This window comes from Mandrillus leucophaeus, unplaced genomic scaffold (assembly GCF_000951045.1).
Source record: "Mandrillus leucophaeus isolate KB7577 unplaced genomic scaffold, Mleu.le_1.0 Scaffold146, whole genome shotgun sequence".
NCBI classification, from domain to species: Eukaryota; Metazoa; Chordata; class Mammalia; order Primates; family Cercopithecidae; genus Mandrillus; species Mandrillus leucophaeus.
In genome coordinates this window covers 1,947,618-1,961,826 of record NW_012101432.1, presented here as the reverse complement: position 1 = coordinate 1,961,826, position 14,209 = coordinate 1,947,618, and the positions used below count along the sequence as shown (strand labels likewise).

The following is a 14,209-nucleotide window of genomic DNA, read 5'->3' as shown; positions in this document are numbered from 1 at the left end:
AACCAACCCAAATGTCCATCAATGATAGACTGGATTAAGAAAATGTGGCACATATACACCATGGAATACTATGCAGCCGTAAGAAAGGATGAGTTTATGTCCTTTGTAGACACATGGATGAAGCTGGAAACCATCATTCTGAGCAAACTAACGCAAGGAGAGAAAACCAAACACCACGTGTTCTCACTCATAGGTGGGAACTGAACAATGAGAACACTTGGATACAGGGTGGGGAACACCACACACCAGGGCCAGTCGTGCGGTGGGGGTAGGGGGAAGGATAGCATTAGGAGATATACCTAATGTAAATGAGGAGTTAATGGGTGCAGCACACCAACATGGCAGATGTATACATATGTAACAAACCTGCACGTTGTGCACATGTACCCTAGAACTTAAAGTATAATAAATAAAAAAAATTAATAATAATAAAAAGAAGAAAGAAAAGAAGTTTAATTAGCTCACATTTCTGCAAGCATGGCTGGGGAGGCCTCAGGGATATTACAATCATGGCAGAAGGTAAAGAGGAAGGAGGCCTGTCTTGCATAGCTGGAGCAAAATAAAGAGAGAGAAGGGGGAGGTGCTACAATCTGATCTTTTGAGAACTCACTCACTATCATGAAAACAGAAGGGGGGAGAATCTGCCCCCATCATTCCATCACTTCCCACCAGGCCCCTTCTCCAACAATGGAGATTACAATTTGACACGAATTTGGGCAGGGACACAAATCCAAACTGTATCAGACACTAAGGCAACTTAATGGGGAAAGGAAAGTATTTTTAAAGAATCATGCCGGGTCAACTGAATATCCATAAGACAAAAATGACCCATGACTCTTACACTTCACTTCCTACACAAAAATTATTCAAAATGGATCATAGAATCATAAAAGCTAAAATTTTAAGGCTTCTAAAAAAATAGAATATCTTCATGACGTTGGAATAGGCAACAATTTAGTAGACAGGACACAAAAATCTGTAACCATAAAAGTAAAAAAAAAGATCATTGCCTTTCATCAAAATTTAAAGCTTCTCTATATCAAAATATATCATTAACAAAATGAAGAGGCAAACCATAGGCTGAGAGACAATATTTACAAAACGTATATCTGACGCCGGGCGCGGTGGCTCAAGCCTGTAATCCCAGCACTTTGGGAGGCCGAGACGGGCGGATCACGAGGTCAGGAGATCGAGACCATCCTGGCGAACACGGTGAAACCCCGTCTCTACTAAAAAATACAAAAAAACTAGCCGGGCGAGGTGGCGGGCGCCTGTAGTCCCAGCTACTCGGGAGGCTGAGGCAGGAGAATGGCGTAAACCCGGGAGGCGGAGCTTGCAGTGAGCTGAGATCCGGCCACTGCACTCCAGCCTGGGCGACAGAGCCAGACTCCATCTAAAAAAAAAAAAAAAAAACAAAACAAAAAAAACCAAAAAAAACCCCAAAATGTATATCTGACAAAAAAAAGTTGTATCCACAATATAAAAAGTACTCCTACATATCAAAAATAAAAATATAAGCACCTCCTACTTTTTCAAATGGGAAAAGACTTGAGCAGGCACTTTATGGAAGAAGCTATTTGAATGGACCAATAAGCATATGAGAAAATGCCCAACATAGTCATCAGGGAAACGAAAACCATAATGAAGTACCACTTCATGCCCACTGGAATGGCCAAAATTAAAAGACTGGCAAAACTAATTGTTGTGAAGGATGTAGAGCAACTAGAATTCCAATTTATTTAAGATGCTAGAATAAAATGGTACAACTACTTTGGAAAATAGTTTTGGCAAGTTCCTATAAAGTTAAACCTGTACCTGTCCTAGAGCCCAGTAATAGCACTAGAGCTATAATAGCTACAGTGAAGAATGAAAAGGATATTCAGAGACGGGATTTTGGCAAAATAAGGATTTTCAGTTTCTGCATGTTTAGCATTCTGTTATTTCCAGTTAATTATAATTTTTGTTCTAAGAACCCTTTGATAAGACTATCTAGCCTGTGGGAAGATTGTCTAGCTAAAGGACAGCAAGACTGTCAGTCTGTTTGCATACATTTCCAGAAAGCTGGGAGAGGAGGATTATGCCCAGAAAGACAAAAAGATCACCTAATTATGGAGGCACACCTGGGGATTTGGATGTATCACCTGGACTACACATTCAGTCACCAAGGTGGTTTGGGCTGAGTTACCTCCTTCTCTTGAATGAAGTTCTCAAAGACAGTGCCGCAGGATTCATTTATTTTCTTCTCTTCTTCTCCTGACTCCAATTCGAATTTTTTGGTCATCTTTTTTTCTGTGGGAGTGACAGGAAAGCACATATATGTATAAAGATGGGAAAAGCAGGTGCAATGAGAAACCCAGAATATCTAAAGAGAAAAGCAATTCCAGACTCAAGGTCATTGCAGCCTGTTGTTCAGCCTCTGACACTCACCTGGAGGTGCTTGAGGGTGAGGTGAGCATGGTGGTTGTCCTCAATCACATTAGTCATATGGGATTTACCACCAACATCTCTGGTTCTTTTGTGTGTAGTTTATTTTGAATCTGTTGCTTTTTATTTTGTCCATTCCCTCTGCTGACGTAACCACTATGCTATCATGGATATCCTTTCCTTAAAGTGAAGCTCTTGGCTAACATTACTTTGCCAGCAATAAAATTCATCCTGTACTTAGTGCTAGGGTAGAGGTAGGCTTCAACTTAGTGTTCAGACACTAAGGCAACTCAATGGGGAAAGGAAAGTATTTTTAAAGAATGATGCCGGGACAACTGCAAGGAAACCTGCCAGTAGAGCCCCAGTATCAAACAGGAGGAAGGAGGGGTGAAGGGAAACAGATTTCTTCAGTGTTGCAATTCTGGGGAAGGACAGGGAGTGTCTGGTCTGACAGGGTAAGCCTCTGACTGAGCTGGATGGTGAGCAGCTAAATTCTGGTCTTCCAAAACTGGTGGTTACATCTTTACTTAGACTTTGGCAACATGGGATGAGAGTCGTTATGAGTAGCTAGAATCTGGGATATGACTTGGGTTCTATTGCACTAAAATTCTAGGTAAAGCCCCAAACAGAAGCAGCTCCCCATCCCGTTCCCCAGCCTTACTCCAGGGTCTTCATATTACTTTCCGGCAGTCCAGAGTGCCTACCAGAATGTGAATTAATTTTCCCATGTAGTATCTGCATTTAAATGAGTAATTTGTTAAAATCAACTAAATCTGAAATGAATGTGGTTGGCGTGGAATGCAGAATAGGTCTGTAGAGGTCCCACTTCTACCTCGACTAGTCTTCTAGGCCTGGAGTAGTCTCCACAAATTCTCTTCTTTTTTCCTTTTATGAACAAGTTCAATGGAGATCGGGGGTACACCTATAGAGTACTTTGTATGATGCAAGCTCTGTGTTGTTGGAAATATTAAAAATATTTACCAAGTGTGAATTCCTTCTGGAAGATGTGGGAATATAGAAGCTCTTAGTATAATGGATTGTGTTGTTCCTATCTGCCCCCCCACCCACATGCGAATGAACATTTCACATTCTAATTAAAGAACTCTTGAAACTTTGAGTTCATCTGTTTCTAGATAATAAGTCTGCACTCCCTACAGGGATTCTAGCATTTGTTCCAGCCATCATGGGCAAACTTGGATCTAATGAGTTTCAGAAGGTATAGGCTTAGACTCTCTTAGATCAGATGCCTGAACTTCAAAAAAGACCCTACCCTTGTTGTCATTTTGCTTTCATAAAAACTCTGGGCACCTTCCATTCAGGTATCTAGCATGTGGCCCATCATCCTTGGTAAGCCCAAGGCCACCTTCCTCAAGTCAAGACCAGACTTCACGGCAGTTTTTTAATGCATTTGTCATAAAAAAAAAAAAAAAAAAAAGCTAGAGTTTCTGTACTCACTTTGCTGTAGCAGGATATTTTCTCGCTCCAACTTCTCATCCTTCTTCCATTTTGCCTTCTGTTTTGACCACTTCTCTTCCATTTCATCATAAATACTGTCCTGGGGAGGTACAAAGGCATCATGAAGAAAAGAGTCCTAAAATGAAGGTAATCTGGAGAGGCTGTAAAACTCAACTCAGGGAGGACTTCTCTTGGCACTGCACAGTGGCCAGGGCCCAGCACCATGTTCTGTGTATCTTCCCTTACCTGGCGCCCTCACTGAGTGGGTCCTCCATGGGTCACTGGTGGGAAGTAAATTCCAGCCCAGCCCAACAGAGAGCTTGTGGAACCCGAAGGTCAAGGGCAAACTATGCACAGTGTTTTCCCCACTAGAACTGAGCCTCCTTTGAAGACAGGTAGAGTTCTCCATGTTGAAGAATCATATGTCAGTTCCCCCTGAATCACAAATCCCTCTTCAATAGCACAAGAAGAAAGGAGGCCGGGCGCGGTGGCTCACACCTGTAATCCTAGCACTTTGGAGGGCAGAGGCATGCAGATCACGAGGTCAAGAGGTCGAGACCATCCTGGCCAACATGGTGAAACCCCATCTCTACTAAAAATACAAAAATTAGCTGGACGTGGTGGCACGCACCTGTAGTCCCAACTACTTGGGAGGCTGAGGCAGAAGAATAGCTTGAACCTAGAAGGCAGAGGTTGCAGTGAGCCGAGATCATGCCACTGCACCAGCCTGTTGACAGAATGAGACTCTGTCTCAAAAAAAAAAAAAAAAAAAAAAAAAGAAGAAGAAGAAAGGAAATGCCTAGTTAATTTGAACACTTACAAAATAAGGGGATGTTTTTCAGAGAATGTCTGCTTTTTTTTCAGCAAATCTAACTTTCTTTTGTGGTTGAGGTTAAATAAGCCTAATCCAATACCAATACTGTTGCTTGGCTCAGACTTCATGAACATGGAACCCTAGAAGGGGGAAGACCCTGGACCTGGATGCTGCTCACAGGGTCCCAGGATGCTGACTGCCTTCTTTTTCAGGTTAGCAGAAGGATTCACACCCGACCTATTCTATTTACCACTCACACATGTTAGGCTGTTCTCTATGATGTTTTCCCTGAATATACCAAGGAGTATCTTAAAAAATGAGTTTTAGACACAGGCTAAAAACTGAAACTGTAAGTGTTAAATAGAACTCCAGGTACTGGTGTTTAACTTTTGATAGAGTGACCAAGTGTCCTTGTCTGTCTGACACTTAGGGGTTTCCTGGGACTCTGGACTCTCAGTGCTAAAACCTGGAAAGTCTCAGGCAAACTAGAACTAGTTGGTCACTATACTTCACAATTAAATAGGAAGAAGGCTTGAGGCTTCAGTCCTTTCCCACCCCGCTGGCCATCTCTTAACTCTCTTCATCTACCTAGTAAGAATCATGCCCTAACTTTATTTTCCTAGGCCTTCATCAAATGAGCTGATTAAATGGATGGGTTTTATTCTAAGATGATGTGAGCACTCCATGCTTTGCTTTTGGCAGTGTGGAGTGATACATTCTTTTTGGATGGCAATTTGGCCAAATATATTAAAGGGCTTAAAAATGTTCATTCCAAAACAAGAACAAACTAACCTCAAAGCTAGGAGAAGAAAAGAAATAACTAAAATCAGAACAGAACTGAATGGAATCAAGATTCAAAAATCCATACAAAGAACCAATGAAACAAAAAGTTGGATCTTTGAAAGGATGTGCAAGACCAATAGCGTGCTAGCTACATTAACAAAGAAAAAAAGGATGATCCAAATAAGCACATTCAGAAAGGACAAACGTGACATTAAAACCAATCCCACAGAAATACAAAAGTTCCTCAGAGACCACCATGAACATCTGTATGCATACAAACAAGAAAATCTACAGGAAATGGATAAATTTCTGGAAATACAACCTCCAAAGATTGAATCAAGAAGCAACTGAAACCCCAAATAGACAATATTGAGTTTTGAAATTGAATCAGTAATAAGAAAACCTAACACACACACACACAAAAACAAATTCTGGGACCAGAAAGATTCACAGCCAAAATCTACCAGAAGTACAAAGAAGAGCTGGTACCAATTCTACTGAAACTATTCCAAAAAAATGAGGAAGAGGGACTCCTCCCTAACTTATTCTATGAAGCCAGCATTATCCTGATACCAAAACCTGGCAAAGACAAAAAAAGAAACTACAGGCCTACAGGCCAACATCCTTATGAAGATAGACTGAAAAAATGCTCAACAAAATACTTGCAAACTGAATCCAGCTACACATGAAAAAGTTAATTCATGGTCAGGCATGGTGGCTCATACCTGTGATCCCAGCACTATGGGAGGTTGAGTCAGGAGAACTGCTTGAGCCCAGGAGTTTGAGCAACATGATGAGACCCCATCTCTACAGAAAAAATAAAAAATAGCTCTATGTAGTAGTCCCAGCTCTTTAGGAGGCTGAGGTGTGAGGATCACTCCAGCCCAGGAGGTTGAGGCTTCAGTGAGCTGTGATTGTGCCACTGCCCTCCAACCCATGTGACAGAATAAGACACTGTCTCAAAAAAAAAAAAAAGTTAATTCACCATGATCAAGTAGGCTTCATTCTCACAATGCAAGGTTGGTTCAACATATGTGGATCCATAAATGTGATTCACCACATAAACAGAGTTAGAAAGAAAACCCATATGATCATCTCAATAGACATGGAGAAAACCTTTGATAAAATCCAACATCCCTTCATGATAAAAACTCTCAGCAAATTAGGTTATCAAAGGAACATACTTCAAAATAATAAGAACCATTTATGACAAACCCACAGCCAACATCCTACTGAATGGGTAAAAGCTGGAAGCATTCCCCTTGAGAACTAGCACAAGACAAGGATGCCCACTCTCACCACTCCTATTCAACATAGTACCGGAAGTACTAGCCAGAGCCATTAGTCAAGAGAAAGAAATAAAAGGCATTCAAATAGGAAAAGAAGAAGTCAAATTTTTTTTCTGTTCACTGATAATATAATTCCATACCTAGAAAACTCTAAAGAATCTGTCAAAATGCTCCTGGAACTGATAACAAGTTCAGTAAAGTTTCAGGATACAAAATCAATGAACAAAAAATCAATAGCATTTCTATACACCAATAATGTCCAAGCTGAGAGTCAAATCAAGAATGTAATCCCATTCAAAATAGACACAAAAAGAATAAAATACCTAAAAATACAGCTAACCAAGGAGGTAAAAGGAGAACTACAAAATGCTGCTGAAAGAAATCAGAGACAACACAAATAAATGGAAAAATATTCCATGCTGATGGATTGGAAGAGTCAATATCATTAAGATGGCCACACTGCTTAAAGCAATTAAGAGATTAAATGCTATTCCTGTCAAACTACCAGCATCATTTTTCACAAAATTAGAAAAAATTATTGTAAAATTCGTATGGAACAAAAAAGAGCCTAAATAGCCAAAGCAATCCTAGGCAAAAAGAACAAAACTGAAGGCATCTCATTACCTGACTTCAAACTATACTATTAATACAAGGCTACAGAGATGGTGGACGGGAGGCAGGACTAGATTGCAGCTCCCACTCGGATGGACAGAGCAGCATGTGGTCTTGCATCATGAACTTTTGCTCCAGAACTACTGCAGGAATAATTCAGGAAAGTCAAGAGAATCCACAGGCCCTCTGAAGGAAGTAGATTGCTCCTGCAGGACCCGGGAGATGCCCCAAATACTGTGAGTGTCCAAACTGTGGAAGTAGGAAAGGGGGATTGTTCACCTCCAAACACACAACCTTACTGGGGAACCTGAAGGTCTAGATCATGAGAGAAGGTTCTGACCTTTTCTGGAGCTGAGTCAATTTAGAGAACCAAGTGAAATACAGGGTTAGAGGAAGTAGTGGGAAAAGCCCTGCGGGCTCTCTGGGTTCCCAGGGAAGCCATTTCTGACTTGTCTCACAGGGCTACCTGGGGAGGACTGCCAGAGGAACTCGGAAAAGATCACAGGTAGAAGGAAAACTCCAGCTGAACTTTGTAACAATTCCAACTGAATAGGAAATCTCCTGGCCAGAACTTGGGGGAAGGCATGAATCTGGTGTGCAGACCCCACAGGCAGGGAAACACAAAAGCACTAGTTGCTTTTGCAGGTGGGAGGCTGGTAGCCTGGGGCAAGTTCTCGGCTCTGTTTGCCCACTGCCTGGAGACAGACTTGGTGCTACTGGGTTGGGGGCATGGTGCAAGTAAGATCAATCTTCTGGGTTTCATGAAAGCTGGGTGAAGTCTGTGACTCCCAGTTTTCCCCCACTTCCCTGACAACCTGCATGACACAGCAGAGGTAGCCATAATCCTCCTGGGAACATAATTCCATTTACCTGGGAACCACACCTCCATCCCCCATAGCAGCTGCAGCAAGACCCGCCCAAGGAGAGTCTGAGCTCAGACATGCCTAGCCCTGTCCCGACCTGATGGTCCTTTCCTACCCACCCTGGTAGCTGAAGACAAAGGGCATATACTCTTGGGAGTTCTAGGGCCCCACCAACTACCTGATCCTCCCCATACTACTACAGCTGGTGCTCTCTTGAAAGTGCCACCTCCTGGCAGGAGGCCAACCAGCACAAAAGCAGTGCATTAAATGACCAAAACTAAGCAACCTCACAGAGTCCATCTCACTCCCCTGCTACCCCTACCAGAGCAGGTGCTGGTATCCACAGCTGAGAGACCCACAGATGGTTCACATCACAGAACTCTGTGCAGACAACCCCCAGTACCAGCCTGGAACCTAGTAGGCCTGCTGGGTGTCTAGATCCTAAAAAGAGATAACAATCACTACAGCTTGAGGTCTCAGGAAGCCACATCCCTAGGAAAAGGGGTAGAGTACTACATCAAGAGAACACCTCATAGGACAAAAGAATTTGAACAACAGCCTTGAGGCCTAGACCTTCCCTCTGACAGAACCTACCCAAATGAGAAGGAACCAGAAAATCAACTCTGGTAATATGACATAACAAGGTTCTTTAACATCCCCCACAAAATCACATTAGCTCACCAGCAGTGGATCTAAACCAAGAAGAAACCCCTGATCTACCTGAAAAAGAATTCAGAAGGTCAGTTATTAAGCTCATCAAGGAGGCACCAGAGAAAGGCAAAGACCAATTTAAGGAAATCAAATAAATGATACGAGAAATGAGGGGATAAATCTTCAATGAAATAGCATAAATAAAAAACAATAAAAACTTTAGGAAACAATGGATGCACTTATAGAAATTCAAAATGCTCTGGAAAGTCTCAGCAATAGAATCGAACAAGCAGAAAAAAGAAATTCAGAGCCTGAAGACAAGGTTTTTGAATTAACCCCATCCAACAAAGGCAAAGAAAAAACAATACTAAAATATGAACAAAGCCTCCAAGAAGTCTGGGATTATGTTAAATGAGCAAACCTAAAAATAATTGGTGTTCCTGAGGAAGAAGAGAAATCTAAAAGTTTGGAAACATATTTGGGCAATAATTGAGGGAAACTACCCCACCCTTGTTAGAGACCTAGATATCCAAATACAAGAAGCTCAAAGAACACCTGGGAAATTCATCACAAAAAGATCATAGCCTAGGTGCATTGTCATCAGATTATCTAAAGTTAAGACGAAGGAAAGAATCTTAAGAGCTGTGAGGCAAAAGCACCAGGTAACCTGTAAAGGAAAACCTATCAGACTAACAGCAGATTTCTCAGCAGAAACCTTATAAGCAAGAAAGGATTGGGGCCCTATCTTCAATCTCCTTAAACAAAACAATTACCAGCCAAGAATTTTGTATCCAGCAAAACCAAGCTTCATAAATGAAGGAAAGATACAGTCTTTTTCAGACAAGCAAATGCTAAAAGAATTTGCCACTACCAAAGCAACACTACAAAAGCTGCTAAAAGGAGCTCCAAATCTTGAAACAAATCCTGGAAACACACCAAAACAGAACCTCTTTAAAGCATAAATCTCACAGGACCTATAATATAAAAACAAACAAACAAACAAAAAACACCAAAAAAAAAAAAAAAACCCACAAAAACAAAATTAAAAAAACCATACAAACAGAAAACCAAGGTATACAGGCAACAAATATTACAATGAATGGAATGGTACCTCGCGTCTCAATACTAACATTGAATATAAATGGCCTAAATGCTCTACTTCAAAGCTACAGAATTGCCGAATGGGTAAGAATTCACCAATCAACTATCTGCTGCCTTCAGCAGACTCACCTAACACATAAGAACTCACATAAACTTACGGTAAAGGGGTGGAAAAAGACATTCCATGCAAATGGACACCAAAAGTGAGCAGGAGTAGCTATTCTTATGTCAGACAAAACAAACTTTAAAGCAACAGCAGTCAAAAAAGACAAAGAGGGACATTATATAATGGTAAAAGGCCTTGTCCAACAGGAAAATATCACAGTCCTAAATATATATGCACCTAACACTGGAGCTCCCAAATTTATAAAACAATTACTCCTAGACCTAAAAAATGAGATAGACAGCAACACAATAATAGTGGGAGACTTCATTACTCCACTGACAGCACTAGACAGATCAACAAGACAAAGTTAACAAATAAACAATGGATTTAAAATATACCCTGGAACAAATGGACTTAAGAGATATTTATAGAACATTCTATCCAACAAACACAGAGTATACATTCTATTCAACAGCACATGCAACTTTCTCCAAGATAGACCATATGATAGGCCACAAAACAACCCTCAATAAATTTAAAATTGAAATTATTTCAAGCACTCTCTCAGACCACAGTGGAATAAAACTGGCAATCAACTTCAAAAGGAATGTTCAAAACCATGCAAATACATGGAAATTAAGTAACTTGCTCCTGAATGAGTATTGGGTCAACAATGAAACCAATAAGAAAATTTAAAAAAATTCTTCAAACTGAAAGACAACAGTGACATAAAACCTATCAAAACCTCTGGGATACAGCAAAGGCAGTGCAAAGAGGAAAGCTAATAGTCCTAAACACTTATATCAAAAAGTCTGAAAGAGCAAAAAGAGACAACCTAAAGTCACACCTCAAGGAACTAGAGAAGTAGGAACAAACCAAACACAAACCCAACAGAAGAAAGGAAATAACCAAGATCAGAGCAGAACTGAATGAAATCAAACAAACTAACAAACAAATAAAAAATACAAAAGATACATGAAACAAAAAGCTGGTTCTTTGAAAAGATAAATAAAATCGATAGATCATTAGCAAGATTAACCAAGAAGAGAAAAAAATCCACATAAGCTTAATTAGAAATGAAAAGGGAGATATTACAACTGACACCACAAAGTACAAGAGATCATTCAAGGATACTATGAACACCTTTATGCACATAAACTAGAAAACCTAGAGGAGATGGATAAATTCCTGGAAAGATACAACCCTCCTAGCTTAAATCAGGAAGAATTAGATACTCTGAACAGACCAATAACAAGCAGTGAGATTGGAATGATAATAAAAAAATTACCAACAACAAAAAAAGTACAGAACCAATGGATTCAAGCAGAATTCCACCAGACATTCAAAGAAGGATTGGTACCAATCCCATTGACACTATTCCACAAAACAGAGAAAGAGGAAATCTTCCCTAAATCATTCTATGAAGCCAGTATCATACTAAAACCAGGAAAAGACATAACCAAAAAAGAAAACTACAGACCAATATCCTTGATGAACACAGATGCAAAAATCCTTAACAAAATACTGGCTAACTGAATCCAACAACCTATCAAAAAGACAATCCACCACAATCAAGTGGGTTTCATACCAGGGACTTAAGCTTAATATACTCAAGTCAATAAATGTGATACACAACATAAAAAGAATGAAAAATCACATGATCATTTCAATAGATGCAGAAAAAGCATTTGACAAAATTCAGCATTGCTTTATGATTAAAACTCTCAGCAAAATTGGCACATGAGGGCCATACCTTGTAATAAAAGCCATCTATGACAAACCCACAGCCAACACCATACTGAATGGGGAAAAGTTGGAAGCATTCCCACTGAGGACTGGAACAAGACAAGGATGCCCACTCTCACCACTCCTCTTCAACATAGTACTGGAAGTCCTAGCCAGAGCAATCAGACAAGAGAAATAAAGGGCACCCAAATCAGTAAAGAGGAAGTCAAACTGTTGCTGTTTGCTGATGATATAATTGTATACCTACAAAACCCTAAAGGTTCCTCCAAAAAGCTCCTAGAACTGATAAAAGAATTCAGTAAAGTTTCCAGATACAAAATTAATATGCACAAATCAGTAGCTCTGCTATACACTGACAGTGACTAAGTTGAAAATCAAATCAAGAACTCAACCCCTTTTACAATAGCTGCAACAGAAAAATAAAATTTTTAGGACTATACCTAACCAAGGAGGTGCAAGACCTCTACAAGGAAAACTATAAAACACTGCTGAAAGAAATCATAGATGACACAAACAAATGGAAACACATCCCCTGCACATTGATGGGTAGAATCAATATTGTGAAAAAGATCATACTGCCAAAAGCAATCTACAAATTTAACGCAATTCCCATCAAAATACCACCATTGTTTTTCACAGAACTAGAAAAAAAAATCCTACAATTCATATGGAACCAAAAAAGAGCCCACATAGCCAAAGCAAGATGAAGCAAAGCAAAACAAAACAAACAAACAAAAAATCAAAAAACAAAAAACCCAGCAAATCTGGAGACATCACATTACCTGATTTCTAACTATATTATATGGCCATAGTCACCAAAACAGCATGGTACTACTATAAATAAAAGCACATAGACCAATGGAATAGAATAGTGAACTCAGAAATAAACCCAAATACTTACAGCCAACTGATCTTTGACTAAGCAAACAAAAATATAAAGTGGGGAAAGAACACCCTATTCAACAAATGGTGCTGGGATAATTGGCTAGCCACATGTAGAAGAATGACCCTGGATTCTCATCTCTCACCTTACACAAAAATCAACGCAAGATGGATCAAGGACTTAAATCTAAGACCTGAAAATATAAAAATTCTAGAAGATAACATCAGAAAAACCCTTCTAGACATTGGCTTAGGCAAGGATTTTGTGACCAAGAACCCAAAAGCAAATGCAATAAAAGCAAAGATAAATGGCTGGGACTTAATTAAACTAAAGAGCTTTTGCATGGCAAAAGGAACAGTCAACAGGGCAAACAGACAACCCACAGAGTGGGAGAAAATCTTCACAATCTATACATCTGACAAAGGACTAATATCCAGAATCTACTAAAACAAATTAGCAAGAAAAAAACCAAATAACCCATCAAAAAGTGGGCTAAGGACATGAATAGACAATTCTGAAAAGAAGATATACAATTAGCCAACAAACATATGAAAAAGTGCTCAACATCACTAATGATCAGGGAAATACAAATCAAAACCACAATGACATACCACCTTACTCCTACAAGAATGGCCATAATAAAAAAAAAAATAGATGTTGGCATGGATGTGTACATAGTAGTTGTACTATGGAAAGCAACATAGAGATTCCTTAAAGAACTAAAAGTAGAACTACCATTTGATCCAGCAATTCCACTACTGGGTATCTACCCAGAGGAAAAGAAGTCATTACATGAAAAAGATACTTACACACGCATGTTTATAGCAGCATAATTCACAATAACAAAAATGTGGAACCAACCCAAATGTCCATCGATCAATGAGTGAATAAAAGAACTGTGGTGTGTGTGCGTGTGTGTGTGTGTGTGTATATATATATATATATAAAATGGAATACTACTCAGCCATAAAAAAGGAATGAATTAATGCCATTCAACACAACTTGGATGAGATTGGAGACTTATTCTAAGTGAAGTAACTCAGGAATGGAAAACCAAACATCGTATGTTCTCACTCATAAGTGAGAACTAAGCTATGAGGATGCAAAGGCATAAGAATAACACAATGGATTTTGAGGACTCAGGGGAAAGAGTGGGAAGGGGGTGAGGGCTAAACGACTACAAATTGAGTGCAGTGTATACTGCTCGGGTGATGGGTGCACCAAAATCTCACAAATCACCACTAAAGTACTTACTCATGTAACCAAACACCACCTGCTCCCCAATAACCTATGGAAATAAAAAAAAAATTGAAAAAAAAAATAAGGCTACAGTAACCAAAACAGCTTGGTACTGATACAAAGACAGATACATAGACCAATGGAATAGAATAGCAAACTCAGAAATAAAGCTGCACACCTATAACCATCTGATCTTCAACAAAGTAGACAAAAACAAGTGGTGGGGAAAGAGTTCCCTATTCA

The 14,209-nt window shown here is 39.7% G+C and overlaps 1 protein-coding gene across 1 annotated transcript in view; it reads right to left on the bottom strand.

Annotated features, from left to right (window-relative positions):
- Positions 1–14,209, bottom strand: part of ALS2CR12 (amyotrophic lateral sclerosis 2 (juvenile) chromosome region, candidate 12) — a 63,169-nt gene that overhangs the window by 11,225 nt on the left and 37,735 nt on the right. Inside the window, exons 10-11 of the mRNA XM_011974499.1 lie at positions 3,880–3,979; positions 2,186–2,289 (exon numbers count right to left, since the gene is read on the bottom strand). Of these exons, the coding sequence (XP_011829889.1) occupies positions 2,186–2,289; positions 3,880–3,979 (204 nt within the window). The remainder of the gene's footprint in view (positions 1–2,185; positions 2,290–3,879; positions 3,980–14,209) is intronic.